The sequence below is a fragment of the Hippocampus zosterae genome, chromosome 14 (genome assembly GCF_025434085.1).
Source record: "Hippocampus zosterae strain Florida chromosome 14, ASM2543408v3, whole genome shotgun sequence".
Lineage (NCBI taxonomy): Eukaryota > Metazoa > Chordata > Actinopteri > Syngnathiformes > Syngnathidae > Hippocampus > Hippocampus zosterae.
In genome coordinates this window covers 12,171,956-12,197,866 of record NC_067464.1, presented here as the reverse complement: position 1 = coordinate 12,197,866, position 25,911 = coordinate 12,171,956, and the positions used below count along the sequence as shown (strand labels likewise).

Below are 25,911 nucleotides of genomic sequence, written 5' to 3'. Positions count from 1 at the left end.
TGGTGGTCATGGAACCAAAAAGCAGGGAGGCAGAAGAAGCGGGGAGTAGCGAAGAAAATGTGTGAACAAAAACACATGCTGAAAAAGCAAAATTGAAAGTACTAACAAAGTCCCGAAAACGCCCAAATCTCTAGGTAACAACAGAACACACCACTGAGATCAACAAAACAATGTGACACAAACAGAAACTGAACAGAACGAGAGAGAGAAAAACTTGGCAGTTACACAACGACCTGACGTGGAGTGGTCGGCAGTCCTTTAACAGAAAAAGCGAACGACATGATTACCAACTCTAATGTAGACAGAATCATGACAATCTCTATTTTAACTTTTTCTTATTCGAGGAAAACTCAACATCACCCTATACTGATTTCATATTTCGACGATAAAGTGCCACCGACCAGAGTGACAGATTATTATTCCTGCAGAATGAAAAAATAAATGTCTAAACACTGGGTGTCAAACTCAAGGCGCAGGGGCCAGATGTGGCCCACCATATGATTTTAAGTGGCTCGCGACGGCAAATCAAAGATGACAACTTCCATGATACTTGCTAAAATGTGTACCACCATTTCTAATTTTCATATGTAATAAATCAGTGACGTATATTGTCAGCAAACCCCTCATTACAGTTACTGAAAAAAAGAGATGAATAAAACGTTATTGTTGACTTCTTTCTATAGTTTCAGTCATCACGGCCCTCCAAGGGAAACTAATTAGAATGAGGCCCGTCACAAAACGGAGTTTGACACCCCTGGTCTAAAATGCCACACTGCAAAAAATATTGGGTTTTTGCTTTTCAAGAAAACCATACAAAGAACCCTACCTACTCTATAAGATCAAAAATACAGATTTGCACTAATCCATTTAACTTTGTAAGCTTTCTATGATGCCTTACCATGTCACCCAAACACTGTGCTACTTATGAGGTGTCGTGGAAAAACTTGCATTGGCCACGGCTTGACAGCGAATAGCAGCATAGTTTTGTTTTTTTTCAAACTACACTTCTATCATCTAACTGTTTGTCTGATGGTACATCGGAGACTCATGTTTTCCGCCATGAATCAGGCGAATGTTTGACTTGTATCCAGGAAACCAAATAAACTACATCTGTGACTGGAAAGCCGTCATGATTTGTTTTGGTACCAACAGGTGGCACTGTAGGGCTCCCCCTGCAGTTGCACACCTGTTGGTCATTATGTAATTATTATAAAAGGACTCCTGCCCGAACACTCAGGGTCGAGTCATTGTTGCTCTTGGCTACTGTCATGTTTGTTCGTTGCTTTTTGTTTGTTTGCTTGCAACTGTCATGGTTCTGTTCCTGTTAGTTTTTTGCCACAGTCATGTTTTTTTTTGCTACTTTGGATTAGTTTTGGTTGTTAGCACTTTGTTTGTTTTGGATTCAGTTTTCTCAGTTTTATTAAATATAATTCGTTAAGTTCACCCGGCTCCTGCCTCCTTTTTGGGGTCCACCACCACCTCGCAAACGTGACAAAAGCAGTCATATAAATCAGGGTGCATCCTGCCTTGCCATTTCTTTGTTGTATCAGCGATTTTGCAGTCAATCGGAATTAATTTCATAACCAGTATTTATATCATTTGGATGGGAACCAACGTAGGGTAAACAAGGCTGTCCCAATTTCTAAGTAACGCCCAAGTGTTTTGAGGCCTTCGTTGGCCAAAAAACAAGCATTGCCGTCAATTCAGTCACTATTGCTCCATTAAACCCCGGCATGAATCCAGAGGCGGCAGGACTAATCCTACTTCACCCTCCAGAGAGCACCGCAGGGGATCTGTCCGTTTGATTTGTGGGATATGCAACAGTCCGGCTACGCAACTGTCATGCGTTGCATCCTTTCGTAGAATGTGCCATATGACCTACACCCTCTGAATGTGCATCTAAGTTAAGTGAAGGAATTGATTAAACACACATCTTGGGGTCCACCAATACGACTAATGTTACGTGTATAGCAACTTTTGAAACAAGTTAAATAAAATGTGCTTCACCATAAAAATATAACTAATGACAAGTTTGTACGCGTGGGAAATAACTAAATGTGAGTGTGTGTATATATATATATATATATATATATATATATATATATATATATATATATATATATATATATATATATATATATATATATATATATATATATGAGTGTAATAACGTAGAATAACACCCACACTTTTAAAAAAAGGCCAAACTATATAAAAGTGAGTGTTATGAAAAGATTTAATGTCAGACGCTATGTTTGTCTGCCTGAGATCTCCCAGGAGGTCGTTCCTCAGCTTAGGGGCCCAGACAGCAAAAGCTCTTGTCTTCTTTGTTGACGAGTCGGCTCCCAGGAACTGAGCTATACGACTCATATTTTGTAACTGGGATCGGAGAATGTCGAAACTCGTTCTCGTTCTTCATGTGATTGCACGACACAAACTATAAGACAGCATTGGTAAGTTGAATGAGTATAATATGGTAAAAAAAATACCGGCCTGGGAAAACTATTCACATCTATGGACAATTTATAGTCCTCAAATGATAGATTTGGAACGTGCGAGCCATCTGGAGTATAGTGCTGAGAGAAAAAAAAAAACATGTGAGCACAGGGTGTACAGTATATGCAAACTCAGCAATTCAAACAGTGAAACACTTATCACCGTGCTGCCTAGGTGACTGTATATATTACAACAAAAACGCAATGCAGGTGGTCCGTAGCGCTGATGACACTTTTCATTTAAAATACCTTTCCAACTGGAGGTCATATTACTTGCAGTTGGTTTTGTACAGCAGTTTATTAACTTTGATATTTCTGAAACTCACGTTAGTTAACTTGACAAAAATCCTTCAGAAAGGTCTTTGAAACAAAGCTACAACAACAACGTGCCCAAAATGCTGTATGACAACATACTGATCAGGTTCAGGATCACGTGAACTAAAGACACAGTTTGTTGAGAACATGTCACGTAATTTTCTTGAAAGTCAATCCCCATTTTAAAAAAATGTGACGGGAAAAGATGAATCATCACACCTATTTTTTTTCCTTTTTTTTCCTCTTCAGACGGCTATGTCTCTTACATACCTTCTATAACCATCAACAATGCGCCACCGTCATCATTTAATACAAGGAATGTACACCGTGGCTTCCCATCCTTTTGTAGTTTCCTGACAAGTAATTGATGTTGAAAAAACAAGGTGTGGTGTTACTTTGTGAGTGCATGACACTGAATTTAGGTCATGGTTTTCTAGGTCAAAACAAAGAGTTATCACAAACACAACAGATCATTTGACCTTTTGAAGCATCTTGCTTTTCTTTTCGCTCCGATCAAAATTAGCCTAACATGGTGACTATTTTCTCTCTCAAAAGAAAGGTTACTTTTTACAGAATAGAAGTTTCTGAGCAAATCCTTAGCTGCAAATATTTGTGACATACAGTGCAGTAAAAAAAAAAAAGGAAAAATGTTTTGGCATGTCTGTATCACAGTTTGGCTTCCTCCCACATTCCAAAACTATGTTAAGTTCATTGAGGACACTAAATCCAAGGTGTGCGAATGTGCGTCTGAATATTTGTTTCTTTGTATGAGCATTATGATTGGCTGACAACCAGACCATGTTTAACCCTGCCATTGGCTTCAAGGCAGCTGGAATAGGACAAAATGGATGGGTGCATTTTGTAATGAGATCATATTCAGATTTTTTCAAAATGCCTCAAATGTGGCTTTGTTTTGAAAGGAACAAACACATTGGTCCAAATGCACAATAAAAGGAGGGAATCATAGGTGTAATTAGAGACTTAAACTAAGCTGCTGCAGCTGTTGTGGAGTTGGTTCTGTGAGCATGTGGGGAAACCCCAAGTGGCTTTTCTTTTGCTTGAGCAAAAACACTTGAGAGAGAAATGACAGGAAATCTCCAGGTTGTTTTCATTCAGGCTGACAAAGTGGTACAAACAATAGAGACGGCGTCACATGAAATCAAAGACATTTATCAATAGCTTCACATTTGAAGGAATGTTTTTTCCGGAAGGCGGCACAGAGGGCCACTGGTTAGCACGTCGGCCTCACAGAGATGCAGGGTTCGACTTTTCATTGAATCACTCGGCACATAAACATTTCATGGAAATTGTACTTCAACCCGATGTTAAAAACAGTCAACAATTTAAGATTGTATGCAAAGGTAAAACTGCTGTGCATGCAAAGTAAATACTGTACTGTACTGACCTTTCAAAATATGTGCAGTTTAAACAGACTATGTGCATAGCTGAAGGCTTCATTATAATATGCTTGATTGTTCCAAAAACATGCATGGTAGGCTGATTGGACGCTCTAAAATTGTCCCTAGGTGTGAATGTGAGCGTGGATGGTTGTTCGTCTCTGTGTGCCCTGCGATTGGCTGGCAACTGATCCAGGGTGTCCCCCGCCTACTGCCCGAAGACGGCTGGGATAGGCTCCAGCACCCCCCGCGACCCTAGTGAGGATTAAGCGGTTCAGAAAATGGATGGATGGATGGATGAATTGTATGTTTTAATTTTACATCTATTTAATGCAGTGATTTTTTTCACATACCACTAGAGGGAGCATGGGTGTCACTTGCGCCACACTTTGAAAATCACTGCTCGAAAGGGAATGATATGATAATGTTGCAGGGTTTTTCACTACTTCAGCAATATCAATATTTGATGTTTATTCGAGTGCTGCAAAGTGAGAGCCAATGATACAATTTCCAGTTGAGAGATATCTAGGTTTTGACTTAATTCTACGCATTTGCTCATGCACCCTTTGTAAAATAAATCCATTCTATAACGTGACTCAGATACAAGTATGAAATGAAAGGACTGATAATCCTTTGACTAGGTGTGGCTTGAAAGTCGCAGACACGCAGAAGGACTTTCGCACTTGTGAAAACTAGGCTCGAGATGAGGTTAGGGCCCATTCATTGGTACAATTGGCTGATATTGCAACTGAGGTGAACTCAGATGTTTCCTGACAGTCCTGTGCAGTACAACCAGGAAGCTTGTGTTCTCTCTACATCCATTGTCCACTTGGATATGCTTAGCCAAAAGACGTGGGTCTGGTCTGTAAACGGTAAACGTGAGACAAAAAAGCAGAACAATAGTCGCTGTCCAATAACACTCAACAGCAAATTTTAATCAGACATGGCTTTGTGCGAGCCTAAACATATTTTTGAAACTGATTCTAAAAATCGATTTACATTTTTCTAGCATCTCAGGTATTTTAGATATTTTCACTTTTTGTTTCTTCGTGTGATTCTCAAAAAGCTAGCACAATACAGATGTTACTTTGCATTGCAATTTATAGCTCTGATGTTTTAAAATAAAAATTTGACACTACATTCCATACTATTATTTTGATTATTATTGTTATTATCATTATTATTATGTAGAAAAACGAATGTGCTGGAGAACAAATTATGACTCAACGCAAAAAAAATGCATCTGGAAATGTTTACTTAGATCTCTGATTTGGAAAAAAATAATAATAATAACACAAATTTGTTGTGTAATTCCTTCTCCAATTCTCAGAAACATTATACACATTGAAGAAGATGCGTTTAATTTGACCATCAACTGGAGCAAAATCAGGCTCATCCAAGAGTCAGGAAGCTCTCTTCATCTGCCCAACATCTAGTCACCAGTTTTTGTCCATTGCAGGACTCTAACTATAAAGGATCACCATATCAGCATAGAGATTTCCTGTTCCACATATTCTCACTGCTCCAATGTCTTCCACTGTGCACATCACTGTACACTCAGATAGACTTCCCCACAAGGGTCAGTCTCTCATGCAAACAGTAAGAATGAAACTGATTCCAAAATAAGAATCCCTTTCCAAAACTCCAGCTCCGATTAAATGAAAACAGCTACATTTGTTTCACTTTCAATTTCATTTTCGTTGAACACACACTGGCCATCATCTGACCTCACCATTTCTGAGAAAAAAAAAAAACCTGGGACTTTCACAGTGCAATTCACCCTCACACCCGAACCGCCTTTAACACCACCCCTTCTCGTGCACTGAGAAAAGTAAACACGGTATCTCTTGCTATGAAATGTATCTTTTGAGACACCCATCGTACAACTTTTCTGACACACCTTCTATATTCCTGAAACTCTGGATGCAACTTATAAACTAAATGTATACACCACCTAAAAAGATACAGAAGATATACATATTTTTAAACAATTTTACAGATTTGTTTTTTAATTTGCTGCATTAATTTGCTGTTTTTGTCTTTGGCGCTGGCTGTGTTCTGAAATGAATAGGAACGGAGCACTCTCTTCCACGCCGAACACACCCAATCAAAAAGATCGATAGGCTCCAATTAAGGTCGTGACCCTCGTGAGGATAAGCAGATTTAGGTCCTCATGCGCTGATTACAAAAAAAAAAATATTGTGTTAAAAGTGACACCCTTGCTATTTTTAGACACTGTGGGATACTGTATCAACCATTTTTAGTCCAAAGTCTTGCTAATTCTTCAACGTAACTGACAATCTAATAAACTACATACCTGGCTAGCTGTGGCTAACTCGCGGTGGTTTCTGTCTGGAATAATGATGAAATTAACTTTTATTTTAAAATGTCCCTCCTCGTGTGGATGGTTGTTTGTCTGTGTGTGCCCTTCGATTGGCTGGCAACCGATTCAGGGTGTCCCCCGCCTACTGCCCAAAGGCCGCTGGGATGGATGAAAATCTACTTCCGTCTTTGCTTAATCCGTTCTTTTAACAAAAATCTTGTTCTCCGTTCTCTGTCCCAAAAATGTGCCTTCGGGCTGTCCCTTCTCAGGGAAGGAATGCCCTTTTTTTTAATACAACACAACCATCTCTACTTTTATCTTACTCATGATTATAACATTGTGAATTTGTTTTTAAGCTTTGCTATTACCTTTTTTACATAAGAGAAAACATTTTAATGAATTGTCAACCCAAACTAATAACTGGGTTACATGAGATTTGGGAAATGGAATTAAGTGTCATTCCTCAGAGAAAGAGAAGTCTGATCAAAGAGAAGGCTCTCTGCTTGGGCCTTTCATTTTCTCAAACCAGACGCAGTCCTAGCACAAACCGAATGGATTCGGAAGGCCAATGTTAATGAGCCATGTCTTCAAACACAAATCACAAGCGATGATAAGTGGAATAAAGAGCAATGGTCAAAAAATTGGATGGGATCTTCAATGACACGCAAGCTGTTCAAGTACACATATCTATATCTATCTATCTATCTATCTATCTATCTATCTATCTATCTATCTATCTATCTATCTATCTATCTATCTATCTATCTATCTATCTATCTATCTATCTATCTATCTATCTATCTATCTATCTATCTATCTATCTATCTATCTATCTATCTATCTATCTCTCTATCTCTATCTCTATCTCTATCTCTATCTCTATCTCTATCTCTATCTCTATCTCTATCTCTATCTCTATCTCTCTATCTCTATCTCTCTCTATCTCTCTATCTCTCTCTATCTCTATCTCTCTCTATCTCTCTCTATCTCTCTCTATCTCTCTCTCTCTATCTCTCTCTCTCTATCTCTCTATCTCTATCTCTCTCTCTATCTCTATCTCTATCTCTATCTCTATCTCTATCTCTAGCATGTTCTCTAAAAACATGTATGGCAGGCTGATTGAACACTCAAAATTGTCCCTCGGTGTGAGTCTGAGCGCGGATGGTTGTTCGTCTCTGTGTGCCCTGCGATTGGCTGGCAACCGGTTCAAGGCCGCCTACCGCCCGAAGACAGCTCGGATAGGCTCCAGGACCCCCCGCAACCCTTGTGAGGATAAGCTGATTGCAAAAAGAATGAATGAATGAATTAATTAATTAAGACAATTGACAAAGTAGGAAACGTCTGACAACTGTGCGTAAACATTTGCAGAAATGAGAGCCTTTTTAATATGTGCAAGTGACACACTGATGTGGAAAAAAACAAGTCTTCTTGAGAATTTTAATAATGATCTAAGAAGAACGGTAATTACCTGAAAAATTAATGCAACAAATGGTCCACAAGAGTGAATTGCTGTTCTTGTACAATTACTTTTGTAGATAACAGCAGAAAAAAAGAAAATAATTTTGAATGCAATATGGGTCATTCTCTGAGTCATTTGACATTTTTCTTCTGTCGTCTTTGTTCCAATGCTGGTTGTGAAGACATTATTGAGATTCTTTTTGTTTGATTAAAAAGATTTGCAGAGACTAAGAAATGTTTTCTCCATACGTTCTCAACAGTGCATGAAAAATGCAATGCATTGGTTTCTTTGGTTTCAGAACTGACCTTGAGCCTACTTGTACTTGCACTCCATAAAAAACATTGTAACGTGTCAAAGAAATTTTGTTGCTACTGTATGCAGCAGCCTTATTTATCTATGCGTGCAATAACCCCCCCCCCCCTTTTTTTTTTTTAGTCCAACACGTGTACATGTCAAGTAATGGCCTGGTGATTAAAGTCCATGCAGGGGGAGTAACACTAGCTGTGCTCCAACCTCCTCTTCTTGCTTCCTTCAAAATATACAAGCAGAAATCTACCAACTTTTTTTGGACAGCTCACTTAAAGGGAAAACTTAATTTATACCTTTACACACACACACACAATGAATACATGATTGGATAAAAAATATGTTTTAATTTACATCCCCAAATTAAAAAAATTGGATATTATTTCAAATTTACAATGCAGAAAGTTAACAAATTTATATTTATCATGGTTCATTTACCAGTTTGGTCTGTTGTAACATATTAGAAGGATTTGGAAATTTGAAAAAAAAAATTTAAATGATTAATCGATTGTCAAAAATAATTCTTTTGATTTGATTACATATACACTAAACTACACACACACATACACGAGTATCTCTTATGCTCAATTCAAATCCCATCATGAGCACAATAAGCACTGAATGACACTGAGCAGCTATGATGTCAGTACATTTCAAGCGGTGTAGAATTATTCATTCATTCATTCATCTTCTGTACCGCTTGATCCTCACTAGGGTCGCGGGGGGTGCTGGAGCCCATCCCAGCCGTCTCCGGGTAGTAGGCGGGGGACACCCTGAATCGGTTGCCAGCCAATCGCAGGGCACACATAGACGAACAACCATCCACGCTCACACTCACACCTAGGGACAATTTAGAGTGTTCAATCAGCCTGCCATGCATGTTTTTGGAATGTGGGAGGACACCGGAGCACCCGGAGAAAACCCACGCAGGCCCGGGGAGAACATGCAAACTCCACACAGGGAGGCCGGAGCTGGAATCGAACCCGGTACCTCTGCACTGTGAAGCCGATGTGCTAACCACTGGACTACCGGGCCGCCCGGTGTAGAATTAATGAATGACATTAACAAATTAGATGACAGGCTAGTTAAGATAAACATAAACAAGAATGTGTTTATTTTTCTTGCACCATGAATTACTATATGTGTTTAATCTTTGCCCCAGATACATATAGGTGGTTAGAAATCCCCACTGCACAGTCTCCCTTCAAGTTGTGATTGCTTATGCAGTACTCCTGAGCATTTCAGATGAAGTCAGCATTTCCTAGAAGGCTGCAGCTGAACATTCCCGAGTCACGTGATTTGTAAGCATGAGCTCGACAGAAACATAGGGAATCCCAGGCAGGACTCGCAGCACCGTTTAACGAAGGCATGTTTATTATTAAAATAACATTGATGAATGTAGATTATACACTAAATAGGAAATCTAAAAGCATTCGGTAATGTTAAAAAAATGCATCACATGCAGTAAACAGGAATATAATATAAAAAAGAAGTGCTTATATTTCAAGGAATACAACCTGCTACATTCAATACATGTGACATTTAAACCGCATGTCAATATAAAGTGCTTTGTGTCTTTTAGACAGATCAAACAAGGAGGGAGTTTTGTGTTTCGCAGTCTTGGTAAATGTTCAAAACGGCGGCCTCAATGGAGAAGAGGTGCTCGTCTTCTACCTCCGGGCAGCAGCGTCTCATGAATTCGGCAAGCCGGAGCAGATATTCGATGTTGTGGCCCGCCTTTCCCCTGCAAACAGCGATCTGGTTGGCGATCTCCTGGGTGGAAGCGGGGCCCAGGTAGGCGGGGTTGTCGGAGGTGGCGATGTAGACAAGGGCGTAGACGGTGTCCACGTCTTTCTCCCGAGGAATGAACTCTACCATCTCTGTGACGTATCCTCCTATCACTCCTTCTCTTATGTTGAGGTACTCAAAGGCCTCCTTTATCTGTGCATCGGCCACTTCATAAGCCACGCCCCATGTACGATCCTGTAAGGGAGAAAAATGGTCAGGAACTTATTAACTGGAGAATATTGCCAGTCCCCTTATGTAATTGTTGAGCTCAGATAAACGGTCCCCGAGGTTTGTTAAGTCACAAGATGTTTGCTTTGAAGCAGTCGACCAGCTGTGGAATACAGGCGCTACTATTGTTTTTCTTACTTTAATTTTCAAATGTATGCGCTCCATACATAATATGGGATGGTTGAACAGGAGTCAAAAAAATTTAAGTGAAATCTTAATTGTCACGCCCAAATATGAAAAAGTTGCGATAAATAGAAAATGCAAAAGGCTTTTTCTGTTATGCGAGAAAATAGCTTTCCATAATTTAATGCATGCACGTCATACCCAATAGGATGTGGTTTAATCAGACTATATTATATAATTTATGATTTTCATAAATGTTTATATTTTTCATCATTTTCTCATAAAAATGACAACAATAAATTGATTGCATCATATGATTGCAATCCTGCTGAATCCGACCGATTGTATATCTGATCTGTTGATCCTCAGGGTGGTCGTCAGCATGCTGGAGCCTATGCCAGATGTCTTCGTGGCAACAGGTGGGGTACACCCTGAACTTGTTTCAAGCCAATCGCGAGGCACACACAGACAAACAACCAGTGGCACTCACAATCACACCCAGGGACAACTTAGAGTGTTTAATCACCCTACCATATGTTTTTGGAATGCGGGAGGAAACTGGAGTACCCGGTTTCCGGAGACAACCCACACAAGTACGGGAAGAATGCAATTGACACAAAGGAAGGCCGAGAACCCTGTGCACTGGGAGTTTACCTCTCTCTCTCTCTCTCTCTCTCTCTCTCTCTCTCTCTCTCTCTCTCTCTCTCTCTCTCTCTCTCTCTCTCTCTCTATATATATATATATATATATATATATATGCAACTCACAGTGCAGTAGCCTATAAGAAATGTGTATATGTATGTTTAATATATATATTTTTTTTAAGTGGAGTATTAAGCCCTTGATTTAAACAAGGTTACCAAAAACAAATATTGCAAATATCAACCACAATCAAAAACACATTGATAAATTAATACCTCTCTGACAGTGTCAGTCGCAACTTGGCATTGTAACTTTTTTAAATGCAAAATACGTGGTCAAAACGTTGAGGGAATATTTATTTGTTGGTGTATGTTGCATACTTTCTAGATGAAATCCTTACAACTCCAGTCTCACATTCAGACATGTACTTTCACTTGGCATTTGATAACAGACCTTATTTCACATATTCTACATTCTAGTGCTATGGTGTACATGTCAAATAAAGCCATGACACACACAGCTCAATTATCATAGTTTAGTATGAAACGATAATTGAGCAATAATTTACAGATTTCCACTTTGTTGAACAGCACACCAGTGGGATCATCGGGGTGGCTGACATGTGTCTAAAGTAAAATGAGAAAGTGGCACGTTATACTGGATGCTATTTATGGTATATATATATATTTACTGTTGTAGTTAGATATCTATGTGTCTCAATGCATGAAGACACTTACCTCCTGATCTTCCACCAGTGTCACCACTCTTCCAGGCTGTGGAAATATAGAGCACAGTTGTAGTCAGTACACATTATGCAGCAACAGTTTGAGAAAAAAATATATATACAGGTATATAATTTACAAAAATGGCATGGAAGTCTCACATTCTCCTTGTCTCCTCGATAAAAGTCATCTCCTTGCCAGAAACGCCGTTTATAGCCCTTGATGTAGCCTGTTATGCTCCTCTGGTAGACAAAATCAGGCTTCCAAACTAAGGATCCATAACCAAAAACCCACAGGCTTCCTTTGCATTGCAAGATCTCTTGAGGTTTCATGGCAGCAAGATGCTTGCTTAGCTTTTCACAACCAAACAAACGTTGTTGTTGTTTCGTTTTTTACAGCTCGAAGTATTTTAAAAATGAAAATTTTCTCGCTAAAGTTTCATTCTGTAAGCGTGCGGACAAGTCAGAAGCACTTCGAAGATCTTCAAAAATCTCCTGCCAAATGTGGAACGAGCGCGTCCTTCGTTTAGGCGCACACGTGTATTTGTTGTTCAAGTGACGTCACAGCAAGGCGACCTCGACCAATGGGAGTGCGACAGAGGCGGGGTTTGGGACAGTCACATCCACGTGGAAAAGTGCTGATGCTTTTTACCCACAATGTTCACTCAAAACAAAACTTACTTCTGTACTCTAACCGAAAGGAAAACCACAAATCTTTGTTTCGTGTTTTATTTCGAAACTTTTTGGACAGAAAAGGAAGTATTTATTGTCATTGTATGGATACTCCCAGATTTGTGTGACCAAGAATGAAAAATACAATATTTTAAAAACTGTCTACTTATACAGTGACTATGATGTCTTAAACTCCATAATCTAAATGGGACAGAAGAATTGAACCAATCTCTATAGTCGTCTTTACTTTCAAATTTAGCTCGGAGCAGATGCGTGTGGTGTCACACTGATCCACTTGTTAATTAAACTTTGATTCACTCCTCCTCATTTATAACTGCTTCAAACATCAAGGCATATGAAGGAATAGTTGGCACGATTGTATTATTATCCACGTTTTATGTTTTGTGTTCTGTTGTGTTAGTTTTGTTGTTTTACGTTAAGTCTTCTGGAAACTGATTTGTTACAGCTGCAGTCCCTGTGGAAAGCGTTGTATAAATAAAGACCCGTGTAGTCAGTTCAGCTGCAAAGCTTTATGATTTATGATTTATGAGCCACTGCTCCACCTGAAATATCTTCTGCCTGTCAATGATGTCAAGACACCCCCCCCCCAATTAATGTCAAAATTAGGGCCCTCAAGTGGTGGCTGCTGGCATTGCCGCGTGAGCTCAGCAAGGTTTTTTCCCCTCCACATTCAGGTCAATCGTTTTTAAATGCACCCAGGGCCGTGAGTTTGAGATTCCTGATCTAATGCTCGTTTGCCTTTGTTAGAAAAAGTCAAGTGTGATAAATTTCTCATGGATATACAGTGTATAGAAATATGCTTGACGCATTATGACAACTTGCTTAATCTCCCTTTTTTTGCATGTAATGACTTCAATGATGAGCTCATGCGAAAATGTTGTGGGCGCCACGCAATTCATCAGAAGCCCAATGTCATATATTTTGAGCAACGTGACATAAGTAGTAAACATGTCGGAAACAGCAGAGAATTGTTCATAATCATTTGCATCGATGTGAACGAAATGATGAACGTCTTTTATATATATATATATATATATATATATATATACTCACACCTAGGGACAATTTAGAGTGTTCAATCAGCCTGCCACACATTTTTTTGGAATGTGGGAGGAAACCGGAGCACCCGGAGAAAACCCATGCAGGCCTGGGGAGGACATGCAAACTCCATACAGGGAGGCCGGAGCTGGAATCGAACCCGGTACCTCTGCACTGTGAAGCCGACGTGCTAACCACCGGACTACCTGTGTGTGTGTGTGTGTGTGTGTGTGTGTGTGTGTGTGTGTGTGTGTGCATGTGTGTGTGTGTGTACACACACACAATTATTTGATAGTTAAACAGATACTTCTGAGAAATTCAATCCTGATCTGAGAAATGTACCGCAGCAGCTGAGAATAACTAACGTGCGTGGACGGCTGGTGCAAAGTAAAGAATTGTTGCTGGTCTGTGACAATTGTTTTCAAAACAGCAGGCAGAACAAGTGAGTTTCTTGTTGATTTCCCTTAAACACATGAAGAGCTACAACTCTACTCACCCTCAAGCTGGGAAATTGCTCATTTGACTTCATCCGGCTCTTTCGTGACAGCACTGTTTGTAAAGATGAGCGACACGGAAAATGTGCTGCTCACTAAGCCGAGGTGGTCTCAACTTCGGCATCTCTCAGTAATTATTCGAGTGAATTGCAAATAGACACAAACATCACTTAAGAGGATTTAAAAGACCACAATGATTATTTATTTCTGCATACAGATTTTTAAAATGCATATATCTCTTTCTATATTTTCATATTTGATTGAGTAGATCTTTACATTGCTGCCAATTACAGACGAGTATACCGAATGACGATTGCTAGCACACAGATTTCACATCACACTCATAATGATGCCATTAAAAACAAAGACACGGAACGAATAAAATGCTACCAAATAGACTCTAGTTGGCTTGAAATCACACTTCTCTTTTTGACCACTTTGTTCACTCCACCATTGAAGACTGACAAATAAACAGTGTACCAGATATGTATTAAGGTTTCTGTCCTTATATATTTATATAATAACAACCGAACAAAAATAATAATTAAACACCAAAATCACTTTCAAAATAAAAATTCACACTGTTGGTGCATCACCTGACAAACATATTTTTAATCTTAACATAAAAATATACACTATATACAAAATAATCTTATAAAAACAAGGATGAAAAGATCAGTGCGTCATTTTCTTAAATAACTAATCAAATACTAAAATAACATAACATTATTGGTTCAGTCATATCCATTGAAGGCGTCCTTGGTACAATAGTCATGTATTTCTTTGTCTTCAGTGTGATTTTTTTTTTTTTTTTTGCATAAGATTTCAAAACTTATCAAGGCCTTATCATGAGTTTCCCTGCATGTAATTCTTGCGTTGCATCGCTTTGCATCTTTTTTTGCCCTTCTGTGCAAAGGAATCAAGATGAGATAAGACTGGGGGCAAAATGTTTTGCTGAAATATACAGTATAAGGCTTTGCGTTCGTGGCTGCATTCTGGACAATCTGTGATTTATTTTAATTTTTTTTCCAAACCTGACCACTAAAAATGAACCGTTTTCAGTCGCCTTGAAGACGAGCAGGTTTTTGTTTACGTCTAGGAGCCATAAAGGAAAATGGCAAAAAAACAGCTCCTCCTCCATGCTTGTTGCACATTCTTTCATGTGTTGCTGCAATAAGCCGGAGGGGATCGCATCAACAAAGTCCTCTTGCCCTCGTTAACATGCAAATGCGATATGAGCCTCAAGGCCTCATATCATCAGATGAACACGAATGTCTGAAATAAAATCGCAAACATCCGGATGAACAACGTTCAGTTCCAAAGTCTTTACATTCTTCCATAGTTGAGTAGCATTAGTGCTATTGCATTCGTTGAGCGGTTGGGCTCCGTCCAGTTATCAAGTTTTCAAGAGCAGCAACTTTGCATTTAAATATATCCCAGTCCCTCCCCATGCTTGTAAACAGTCCACAAGAAATGGTGGTCACGTCTGTCATTTATCACACCTAAAAACACAAGAGAAAGATAAAACATCAGCGACCTAAACGGCATCATTCGGAACGACACTGAAAAATGGATTCAAAGACTAAATATACAGGGTGGGTGTCCCCAAAAACATTGACATAATTGCCAAATATTCCAAAATAGGGCGGAACAATTTTGAAAAATAATCTAAATGTGATTATTTGTTTTCCTCAATATTGCGGATATGATTTAATATACGGCTGACGTTTCAAGATCCACTTGAAAATGAGAAAGCTCTAGAGCTGATTTTAAAATTTTGCTACTGATCAAAAAATCGCTGAATGGTTTGGGTTGTGAATACATGAAGGAAATGTTCATTCAATATAAACCGAGCAGGGCTCCGAGGTCTGCAGACTTGAGCCGAATAGTAGAGCCGGGGTTTCAAAGCAGACATAGTGAAGTGGCATTTACCGTAGCTGTTATGCTGCATGCAAATAGAATAAGCTGACAATGGAAGCAAAGTCAGCTTTAAGTGTAAATGCTTTTAAGTCCAGGTTAAAGATAACGCTTTTTTCATGAGTAAGGTCGTTTAGGCATTTTAAAAATTAATTTCACTCCAACGATCTTTTGGTAAGTTCAGAAAGCTATTTTTAATTTATTTACTTTGCTTTTCAATGTCTTTGAATCTTTTGATTGTAAATTTGCTTCAATGGTGTCAACGTACATTCTTCTGGTAATTTTAAGACTACTTTCGGCGCCATGTGGTCGACTGGTTAGTTCGTCGGCCTCGCAGTGCAGAGGTGTAGGGTTCAATTCCGGCTCCGGCCTGCCTGTGAGGAGTTTGCATGTTCTCCCTGTGCCTGCGTGGGCTCTCTACGGGTACGCCAGTTTCTTCCCACATTCCAAAAATATGCATGGCAGGCTTATTAAAAAATCTAAATTGTCTCGATGTGTGATTTTTAGTGTGGATGTTTTTTTGTCTATGTCAGAGATGGGCAAACTACAGCCCACGGGCCAAATCCGGCACGTTGGTCTTTTTAATCCGGCCCGCCGAAGGTTGGTCCACAATTAAGGTTCGATGTGAATGATTGCATTCATTTCAATTGGATTTGTAATGACAGGCCTTTCACCGCCAGGTGGCGCATTGACTTTAAGTTGCAGAACTTTGGTCTTTTCGACCACCTAGGACCTCTGTATCGCTCTACTTCTACTGGTCTGATCACAACCCATCTGCAGCAATGCACAGGCTAAAATAGGTCAACAACACTGTTGTCATTTTAAAAAAAGTATATTAATACAGTAATTTCATGCTTTTGTTCTGTTGATGTTTGATATGGACTGTCAACAAATGCAGTTTTTTTTAAATGTACCATAGCTCGTGCTGACCTGGCCCTTCTGTCAAATTTTAAAAGTCAATGCGGTCCCCGAGCCAAAATGTTTGCCCACCCCTGGTCTATATGTGTTCCCTGCAATTGGCTGGCAACCAGTTCAGAGTGTCCCTCACCTACTACACGAAGACAGCTGGGATAGGCTCCAGCACACCCCACGACCCATGTGAGGATAGGTGGTTTAGAAAATGGATGGATGGATAATACTATTTTTGTCCTCTACGCTTTGCAAAGGTCTTTAGTTGTTTGTAAATGCTTTTATATGTTGGACTTTTGGTTGTGTGAAACTCATTAAGTTGTGTTGTTTATGATTTGTGCTATGTACTGCAAATAAAGTTGACTTGCCTTCTCCCAATGTAATATTTTTAATAATCAGAAGGAATAAATGAATCTGTATAACAACACTATCATATGCATTATAAATAAATGCTTTGTTTTATAGTTAGGCTATGCTAAAATAAAGGCAAATAAACCATGAAGTAATATCAAAGAAAGTTAATTTATCTACCGGTACTTATATTAGAGCTATTAATTTAGAAAACACTGATTTGCAAATTTGGTGGGTTGTAATCTCTGCAAAAATTAAATGGAAGGAATTGGGGCCTTCCATGTGACCCATGGAAAAGCAAGCATGGAAAACGTACCTCAGTTGCAATGATGCATTCCTGTTTTTCTTCTGCCATCACAAAGACCGACTGGTACATGGACTCTCTGGAGGGACATATTGTTGATATTCTGCATTCTGGCCTTTCACTGCAATGACATATCATGGTGGGTTATTGGTCCTGTTGGACTTAACTACAGCTGATTAATGACAAAGGCTTGTAAAATAGTTAAATGATTTACCAGTAATTCATATCTTTATTGTTACAGGCATCAATAAATCAAGGTCATTTTATATATACGTATATATATACTGTATATACAGTATATATATTTTTTAAATAACCGGCTAATCAATTCATAATCAGAATTTTAGTCTGCCAAATATTGGATTTGGCAACAGCATCGGAAAATCCATATCTATCACGATGTGGTTGTATTCACATTTGTGGTATATAAGCACCTACCTGTACATTCTACTCAGATGCTTTTTATGTTCTATCATCTTTTCACAGTTTTCATCTTTCTCCAGGAGGCATTGTTCATCTTTGTACCCCATGCAGGTTTTATAGTCCGTGTGGAAGTGGTTGATGTGTTTGTGGTTGAACTTCTCGCTAGAGCAATCCACCTCCAAGTCCATCTTCTTGTTGATATTCTTGAGCTCCAGCGTGGATATAAGGTTGTCTTTCTGGAAATTCGCTTTGGAAAGGTTGTTCATGGTCTCAGAAGCCTGCTGTTTGCTTCTCTGCTTCTTCACCTGTTTCATGACCACGATGACCATGCAGGAGAGCACCAGAGCTACCACCAGGCCGACGCCCGAGCTGACAGCCACCCAGTTGAGCTTGTCGCCGGACTCCCAGCCAGTGTTAGGGCTGTTGGATGAAGGCTCATGCAGAGAACCGCACTGAGGGCCGCTGTAATTGGTGGGGCAGAGGCAGGAAGGCTGGCCTTTGGTGCCGACGGTGCAGGTGCCGCCATTGAGACAGATCCAAGAGGCGCAGCGGTCAGTGGGCCTATCACAGTGGCGTCCGGTGTAGCCGGGAGGGCACAAGCAGGTGTAGTCGTTGATGCGGTCTTGGCAGGTGGAGCCATTCGCACAGGGATTGGCGACGCACTCGTTGACGTTGATCTCGCAACGGAGGCCTGTGAAGCCTGCGCGGCAGCTGCATGCACGCAGGTTGCCGTTCATCATGCAATGGCCACCTAATGGACAGAGAACATCCATCGGTGTTAGGCCCAGTCACAAGAAGGAGTCATGCCATGTCGCCCACAGTCTGATGAAATTCTTTTCAACTCTGCACTTTGATGCACTTTGTTCAACAACAAAGGGTTTGAAGCAAACAGCAAAATAACCGGATACTGTGATTTTATTTCTAGTGCAAGGGGCGCTCTTGCATAAAAATTACCATTGAAAGTGCAAGAACTCCGTTTCTATTTATTTTCAGAAAAATCAACTCGCACAAAATTGTACTTTCACTGAGGTACATGTATGTAATACATGCATGTACAGTAAGTATCCAGTAATTCGATCAGCATCTGGCATGTCAGACAGCGAATCACTTTGAACACAACAGAGCTGAAGAAGTGAGAGTTAAGTGTCACATCTCATACCCGTGTATTTAAGGCATTGGCTTTTACACAAGCATCATACCGCCTATTTGTTCAACTTTCAAAGTCAGACTCATGGTAGGATGTCCTGCCCATTAGTGTCAATGCTGCTAATACAAATTAGCGACCTGGAAAAATCTTGATCCCGCAACTGGATGGCGCGGTGGTGCCTTACCATTGGTGCATCGCAGGGAGGTGCATTTATCCACTTTCTTCTCACAGTTAAGTCCAGTGTAGCCTGCTGGACACTCGCAGATATAACTCTGACCGTTCTCTGTCTCTTTACACTTGCCGCCAAGCAAGCAGGGCATGTCCTTGCACGTCAGCGTACGTTGTTCACAGCGCGGCCCGGTAAAGCCTATTGGACATTCACACCTGTATCCAGTCTCTATCTCCTGAAAGCAAAGAACGATATCGAAAAGCTCAGCGTCAGATGTTTTCTTTTCATATCCTGTTTGCAAATGCCCCCCCGACCCCCATCTATCCTTTAGTTTTCATCCTATTTACAGTACACTGTAAACTGGGAACTGGGTCAACCAGGACTTGACAATCAATGGCATCCTCCTGGACTCGCAGATAGGCAAAGGCAACAACAAAAACAGGAAAGTCTGTGTTGTGGGAAAGGAGAGTGAGGGACTTCCGCACTCACTAAGCAGTTGCCTCCGTTGCGACAGGGCTGTCTGTCACACTCTCTGACCTCCGAGTCGCAGTTGACTCCAGTGAAGCCCGGTAGGCAGGCGCAGGTGTAGCTTCCCTGGCCCGCGTTCATGCACGTGGCCCCATTGGTGCACGGCTTGTGGTGGGTGCAGTAGTTCAGGTCTGGAGAAGAGAGGGCACCGTTATACTCTCGATTTTCAGCCTGCTTGTCCCGGAAATGATTTTGCTTCCATAAAGGAAAAGGTAACCCACCTTGGTCGCAAAGGATACCCCCCCAGCCTTCCTTACAGGCGCACTCCCACGGCTCAGTGCAGGTACCATGTTTACATGATGGGTGCAGTTTACACACATCACAAAAGACGCCCTGCCACCCTTCTCTGCATCTAAAACAAAGACAAGTAAAAGGCCACAATTAATATTGGATCAACAATCACAACAGAGACGTGTGGGGGGTAAACCCAATACCACAGATTTATAACTCTTCCATCATGTAAATCTAATGTGAAATAAAAGATGTTTAAGGTAAACACGAAATGTTTCAATGCTGTTGTTATTGCCATCAAAGAAAGCGATAGTAATAACCAAATATAATAAAAATAGAAAATAAACAGCAAGACTAACTCAATCTACATATTTAAAATATTGAAATGTGATTAAACCTAAGTGTTTAAAGAATGCTACATTTGTGCATTTTACACTTTTTTTTGTCTTAGAAAAAAAGTTGACCTTATACAATTGTCCGTTTATTTCATCAAGGTTTTACGATGGTAACAGTTTGTCCCATGATTAAAATATGGTTTTCCATTGTTGGAGAAGCCCAACTTTTGAGGTGCCACTGCATTTTTGGTGGAAAGAACTTTGCCAAGTATTGAATTCATCTATTATATGTACATTCACTTTTCTCACCCCTCTCCTCTGGAAAACACCACAGAACACTAAAGTCTACAACCATGAGGCCCATACAGCTTCTACCACCAAGCTGTGAAATGTGCCACCCTCTATCACACACACACACACACACACACATTTGACTGGTACTCGTAAGAGGGAGCATATAACTCCTACTCTGGCATCCCTTCATTGGCTCCCCATTCATTTTAGAGTTATTTTCAAGATCCTCCTCTTTGTTTTCAAATCTCTAAATAATCTCGCACCACCTTCCCTCTCTGAGCTCATCCTGCCCGGCGCCTCAGGTCTGTGGACCAGTCTTTGTTAGAAGTAGCAAGAACTAAACCGAGGCTCAGAGGGGATCGAGCCTTTTCTGTTGCTGGTCCCTCTCTCTGGAATGACCTCCCACTGAACATTCGGCAAGCCTCCTCGATGCCCATCTTTAAAGCCCTCCTCAAAACTCACTTGTATTCTTTGGCGTTCGACTCAGCATGATTTTACTGCTTGGTGCTTTCTACCGCCTTTATTACCATTTTGTCCGGGTGCTCCGATTTCCTCCCACATTCCGAAAATATGCATGGTAGGCTGATTGAACACTCTAAATTGTCCCTAGGTGTGAGTGTGAGCGTGGATGGTTGTTCGTCTATGTGTGCCCTGCGATTGGCTGGCAACCGATTCAGGGTGTCCCCCGCCTACTGCCCGGAGACGGCTGGGATGGGCTCCAGCACCCCCCGCGACCCTAGTGAGGATGAAGCGGTACGGAAGAATGAATGAATGAATGAATGTTTATTGTGTATGTTAAATCAATCCATGTACAGCACTTTGTATGCAGCGATGGCTGTTTGAAAGTGCTCTAGAAATACTGTTGACTTGACTTGACTTGACACACACACACACACACACGCGCACACAGACAAACTAATGACTATAGCCCCCCTTTCCACTTAAATGCAATATAATGAATACGATTCTGGTCAATTCTATCTGATCACAAAAGAAATCTATGCAATACCTGAATGAAAATAATCCATCTACTACTATATCATAAAAGAGACATTCTATAAAATACGAATAACTTTATGTTCTGTGAATAAGTATTTTCATGATTGTGAACTTCTGAGCTGCAAATTGTGACATTTCTAACTGATTTTCATTGTTCCCATGGCAGTGACAAAGTTATTTTATGTCCTAAATATCAAATAATGAATTAAAGTTCCTGTGGGAAACACAAGCAACGATAAAAGTGCACTGATCTGTTGCAAATACTCACTTGCATTCTCCAGGTATTGTGCAATTTCCATTATTTTCATTGCACCCATCCAGACAGATCGCTGTGGGAAAAAAATATAATAGAAGGATGTTAAAGCTTAACCTTTTCCTTGTATAGGTTTTTTTTTTTGTCAAAGTTGCTTCCTGGTGTTTGAATGGAAAGGCACAATTTGCCCCCTGTGTTCTGCATGTGACATTGATTTTGCATGCTGTTAAATGGCCGGTAGCGATGGTGCAGAGCAGATGCTTGTTCTTAAAGCAGCCCCCCGCCCCCCGCAAAAAAAAAAAAGCGTGACAGCTGTCCTATTGTTGTTAGTGGGCAGCTTCGAGCCCCGTTTGCAGCTGCTGCCCTGTACCACCGCAACAATAGAAGCCGCAATTTAGTGGCGCGTGGCGGCCTATAATGCCGCGATTAACCCGGCGTGCGCTGTTCACAGAGCACCTCACTGGATTAAACGCTGAGAGAAAGTGCGCAAATTCTTCACATTGGCCCCTTAACTGCCACTGGACTTGAACATACAACTAATTCAGGGGTGCCCAAAGTCTGGCTCAGGTGCTGGCTTGCTGCATGTTTTTATAAATAAAACTCAACCTGGTTGAAAATAAAACTAAATCTGGTTACAAGAAGAAGTTCAAATGAATTTAAAAAGAAAATGGGTATCACATGAATATGAACACATTCATTTCATTCAAAACATTCATTTTTCTGAATGTGGCTTTCAGCAGAAAAATGTGGACCTCCCTGGCTAAGTGAAAGGTTTAAATGTAACTACGTGCAAGTCAGAGTAACGTTTGCAGCATGTTTATAGCAAAAACAAAGTGAAACGCAGAGCAAACTGCACAAACTGAAAGTCTACTACTACAAAGCAGAACAAGCAAACCACTGACTTGTGCCCTTCTAAGACAAACAAAGAAAAAGTGCCCATATGGTGTCTTTACTCGTGCTTACGTTCTTGGCAGTATTGTCCCTTCCATCCTGGCAGACACGCTATTTGCCCATCAGGCTTGCAGGTGTAGTGGCCAAAAAGGTCGTCTCTGGCAGCGCATATTTTGGAACAAGTGTCCCCGTAGTAATTGTCATTGCAGATGAAGCGGTATGAGTACCTTAGCTCCGTCTGCGTCCCGCTCTGCACATCCTGGGACCACTCATTCCCTATTCCCAACTGTCTTTGGATGGCAAAAGAGCCAATCAACAATTCAGGGTGGGTGGTATCTGGAGGAAAGAATACAGGTGTTGTTCATGATAGGAGAACTGTATGCAAGTCTGCATTGGGTCCTTAGCAGAATTTGATTTTGAGGCCCTCTATTTATGCTAATAAAGCATGCTACTGAACTCAAACTCTTTTTAAGCTATATGTTATATGTTCTTGATAGCTATGGATTGATGATTGATGTTTTCATTCATTCTCACAGAATGTATGTCATGCATTTTATTTCAAGTACAGCGGAACCAGTGCTACACTTTGAGAATCACTGAGCTAGGCTTTAAAAAAATGGCACCAACAAGACAAGCATCAAATGCCATAAAGAAAATCCTTTGGAAATATAAAACTAACTTAAATTCTACAAAACAGAGCATTAAAGCAAATGCTTAAAATATAAATAAAAATGTATAAAAAAAAATATATATATATATATATATATATATATATATAGATAGAGTGTATCAGTTATAAGGGAGACCTGAAACGAGGTGACTTCAGGGTTGAACAATATATTTACAATGTTTAACAATTAGGTCTCAAAATTATGAGAAAACCCCAGAATTTAATTTCTTCATGTAAACGTTTTATATTTTTTTTATGTTACTCTGTTTAACTAACTAACTCACGAAAGAAATACTACACAAAGCTGTCTGTCTGTTGATTGCTCTTGGGGGCCCCCTCACGGTGGAAGGGCTCAAGACAGTTGCTTATTTGTCTTGTGCCTGATTTGCATTGTTCATGATCAATATGATCATTGTGGAGACTTTGTGAAAGGGTGGGGAAACTCTTTTTGGCAACGGCTCATGTGCTCACTTAACGCAGTGCACTTTCCCACGCAGGGCCAAAATAAAATAAAGGAAGTTGCGATTGTGTTGTGAGAGCTTTGCTTGAGGTATGAGTCACAAGACATCCTAGCGGACACATGTCCAGGGCAAGGACAATGCCAGATGGATTTATTGTCACGTGACCTCCCGCCCGAAGACTGCTTATTGAAATTTGTGGAAATAGATATGACGTAATTGGCCAATGAGTTGTGTTTTGTAGATGTCTCCCTCTAGTGGTTATATATATATGTATGTATGTATGTATATAAAATAATAATATAAAGATATCCTTTATTTGTCCCACACTAGGGAAATTTACAGTCTACAGCAGCAAGAATGTGGGTAGAAATAAGAAAGAAGAAAAACAAAGTGTTTGCATTCACATTCACGTATATATACACACAGTATATATACAGTAATATATATATATATATATATATATATATATATAACGCATATCTATCTATCTATCTATCTATCTATCTATCTATCTATCTATCTATCTATCTCTCTATATATATATGCGTAATTTATTTATTTATAGTTTATTTATAGTTTTTCAAAGTAATATTACCTCCAGGCTCCTCAGCAGACGAATGCCAAGCTTCAATAATGAGAGAGAAGGCACCCTGGGGATGGACAAATTGGGAAATAGATCTCACTCAAAACGTTGCAACTGTGGCACGTGTAATCTAAAATAACATTGCAATCTGAATTTCTAAACACGCACACACACACGCGCACGCACACACACGAGGACTGAGAGAGCCTGAAAGACAGACAGAAATAGATGTAGATGTAGATGGATAGATAAAATAGATATCGATCGAAAAATATAAAAATAGATGTAGATTGAGAGGGATATACAAATAGATGGAAAGATACTATCATGCATACACAAACTATAAAATACAATTACTGTATCAATGTGGATCCATACCTTTTACCATTATTATTATTATTATCATTATCACTACAATTATTACACTTATTACTAACATCATTATTCACATAACGGAATTAATGTAAAACGATTGTATAAAGAAAGAATTCATTTCATGTAATATGTGCGTACATCTGCGTGCATAATTCATTTCAATTATATAAATGTCGGTTGATAACCGCAAGAAAGTATGAATTCCTTACCGGCCAGGTGAAGTTGAGGGGCAACCGCAACCTGGAGTCCGGCTGCATGCTGAACGAGTCGGTGCCCAAAACAGGTGTACGGGCCTTGGCAAAAAGACAACCTCCTGGAGTCACCACCGTTTGGAAATTCTTCAAACACACCGTGAAAAAAGTCCTGCAGCCGCTCACGCCGCAGCTCCTTCCACTGGCCAGCGAACTTTTGGAATTATCAAAGTGATGTAGATCGATCTCGAACACACCTGACCCCAGAACCTAGACACGAGGCGAAAGTTCAGCAAGGGGGGGGGACAAATTTTTCACACACACCACTTCCTTTTCTTATACAACGCGCGCACTGCACCGTACCTGAGTAAAACATGTTACAACTATTGCGAGGGTAGATGTGAACCTAACGGCCATCCTTTAGAGCTTGATGTGCGTATCCTTAGAAGTTTTTCGTCCACAAATCCTGCCGCCGGGTGGAAGATCCGAAATGCAAATAAATAGAATCCCGCAGTAGAAGCTCCAGCTCGGGGGGGAAGAGTTATCCAGTGCAAAAACAAGAGGTTAGACTAATATCAAAATAGTCAATATCCACAAGTGAGTCATTCTGCGGTCTTTATGATGTCCATCCATCGTGCCGGTCACTTGTGTTACTTTGTCGCTGTTGTACTGCTGCTTTAGGGACACTTGGGTGGCCGAAAGTGATGCGTGTGCATGCATGTGGACGAGCATCAGTGCATAGTGTCACCCACTGTGGACTCAGTTGCGTCTCCCCTCTTGCTTATATATGCCCCAGCTGGCAGGAACATAACAACAAACACCACCCCCTCTCATCTGTGCCCCCCCACCCCCACCCCT

General features: G+C 40.3%; 2 protein-coding genes across 2 annotated transcripts; both read right to left on the bottom strand.

Moving 5' to 3' along the window:
* Nucleotides 1-9,647: 9,647 nt before the first annotated feature.
* Nucleotides 9,648-12,339, bottom strand: LOC127614676 (glutathione-specific gamma-glutamylcyclotransferase 1-like). Its single transcript, XM_052086020.1, has 3 exons — nt 11,960-12,339; nt 11,814-11,849; nt 9,648-10,278 (listed from the first exon to the last, which is right to left on the bottom strand). The coding sequence occupies exons 1-3, from the start codon at nt 12,128-12,130 to the stop codon at nt 9,883-9,885; spliced, it is 603 nt and encodes a 200-aa protein (XP_051941980.1). The 5' UTR covers nt 12,131-12,339; the 3' UTR covers nt 9,648-9,882.
* A 1,862-nt stretch (nt 12,340-14,201) lies between these two features.
* Nucleotides 14,202-25,822, bottom strand: LOC127614659 (delta-like protein 4). The gene is made up of 11 exons (XM_052085993.1): nt 25,417-25,822; nt 25,072-25,323; nt 24,500-24,554; nt 22,846-23,109; nt 21,898-21,958; nt 19,992-20,122; nt 19,732-19,901; nt 19,258-19,477; nt 17,942-18,677; nt 17,516-17,624; nt 14,202-15,524 (listed from the first exon to the last, which is right to left on the bottom strand). The coding sequence occupies exons 1-11, from the start codon at nt 25,468-25,470 to the stop codon at nt 15,519-15,521; spliced, it is 2,058 nt and encodes a 685-aa protein (XP_051941953.1). The 5' UTR covers nt 25,471-25,822; the 3' UTR covers nt 14,202-15,518.
* Nucleotides 25,823-25,911: the final 89 nt, after the last annotated feature.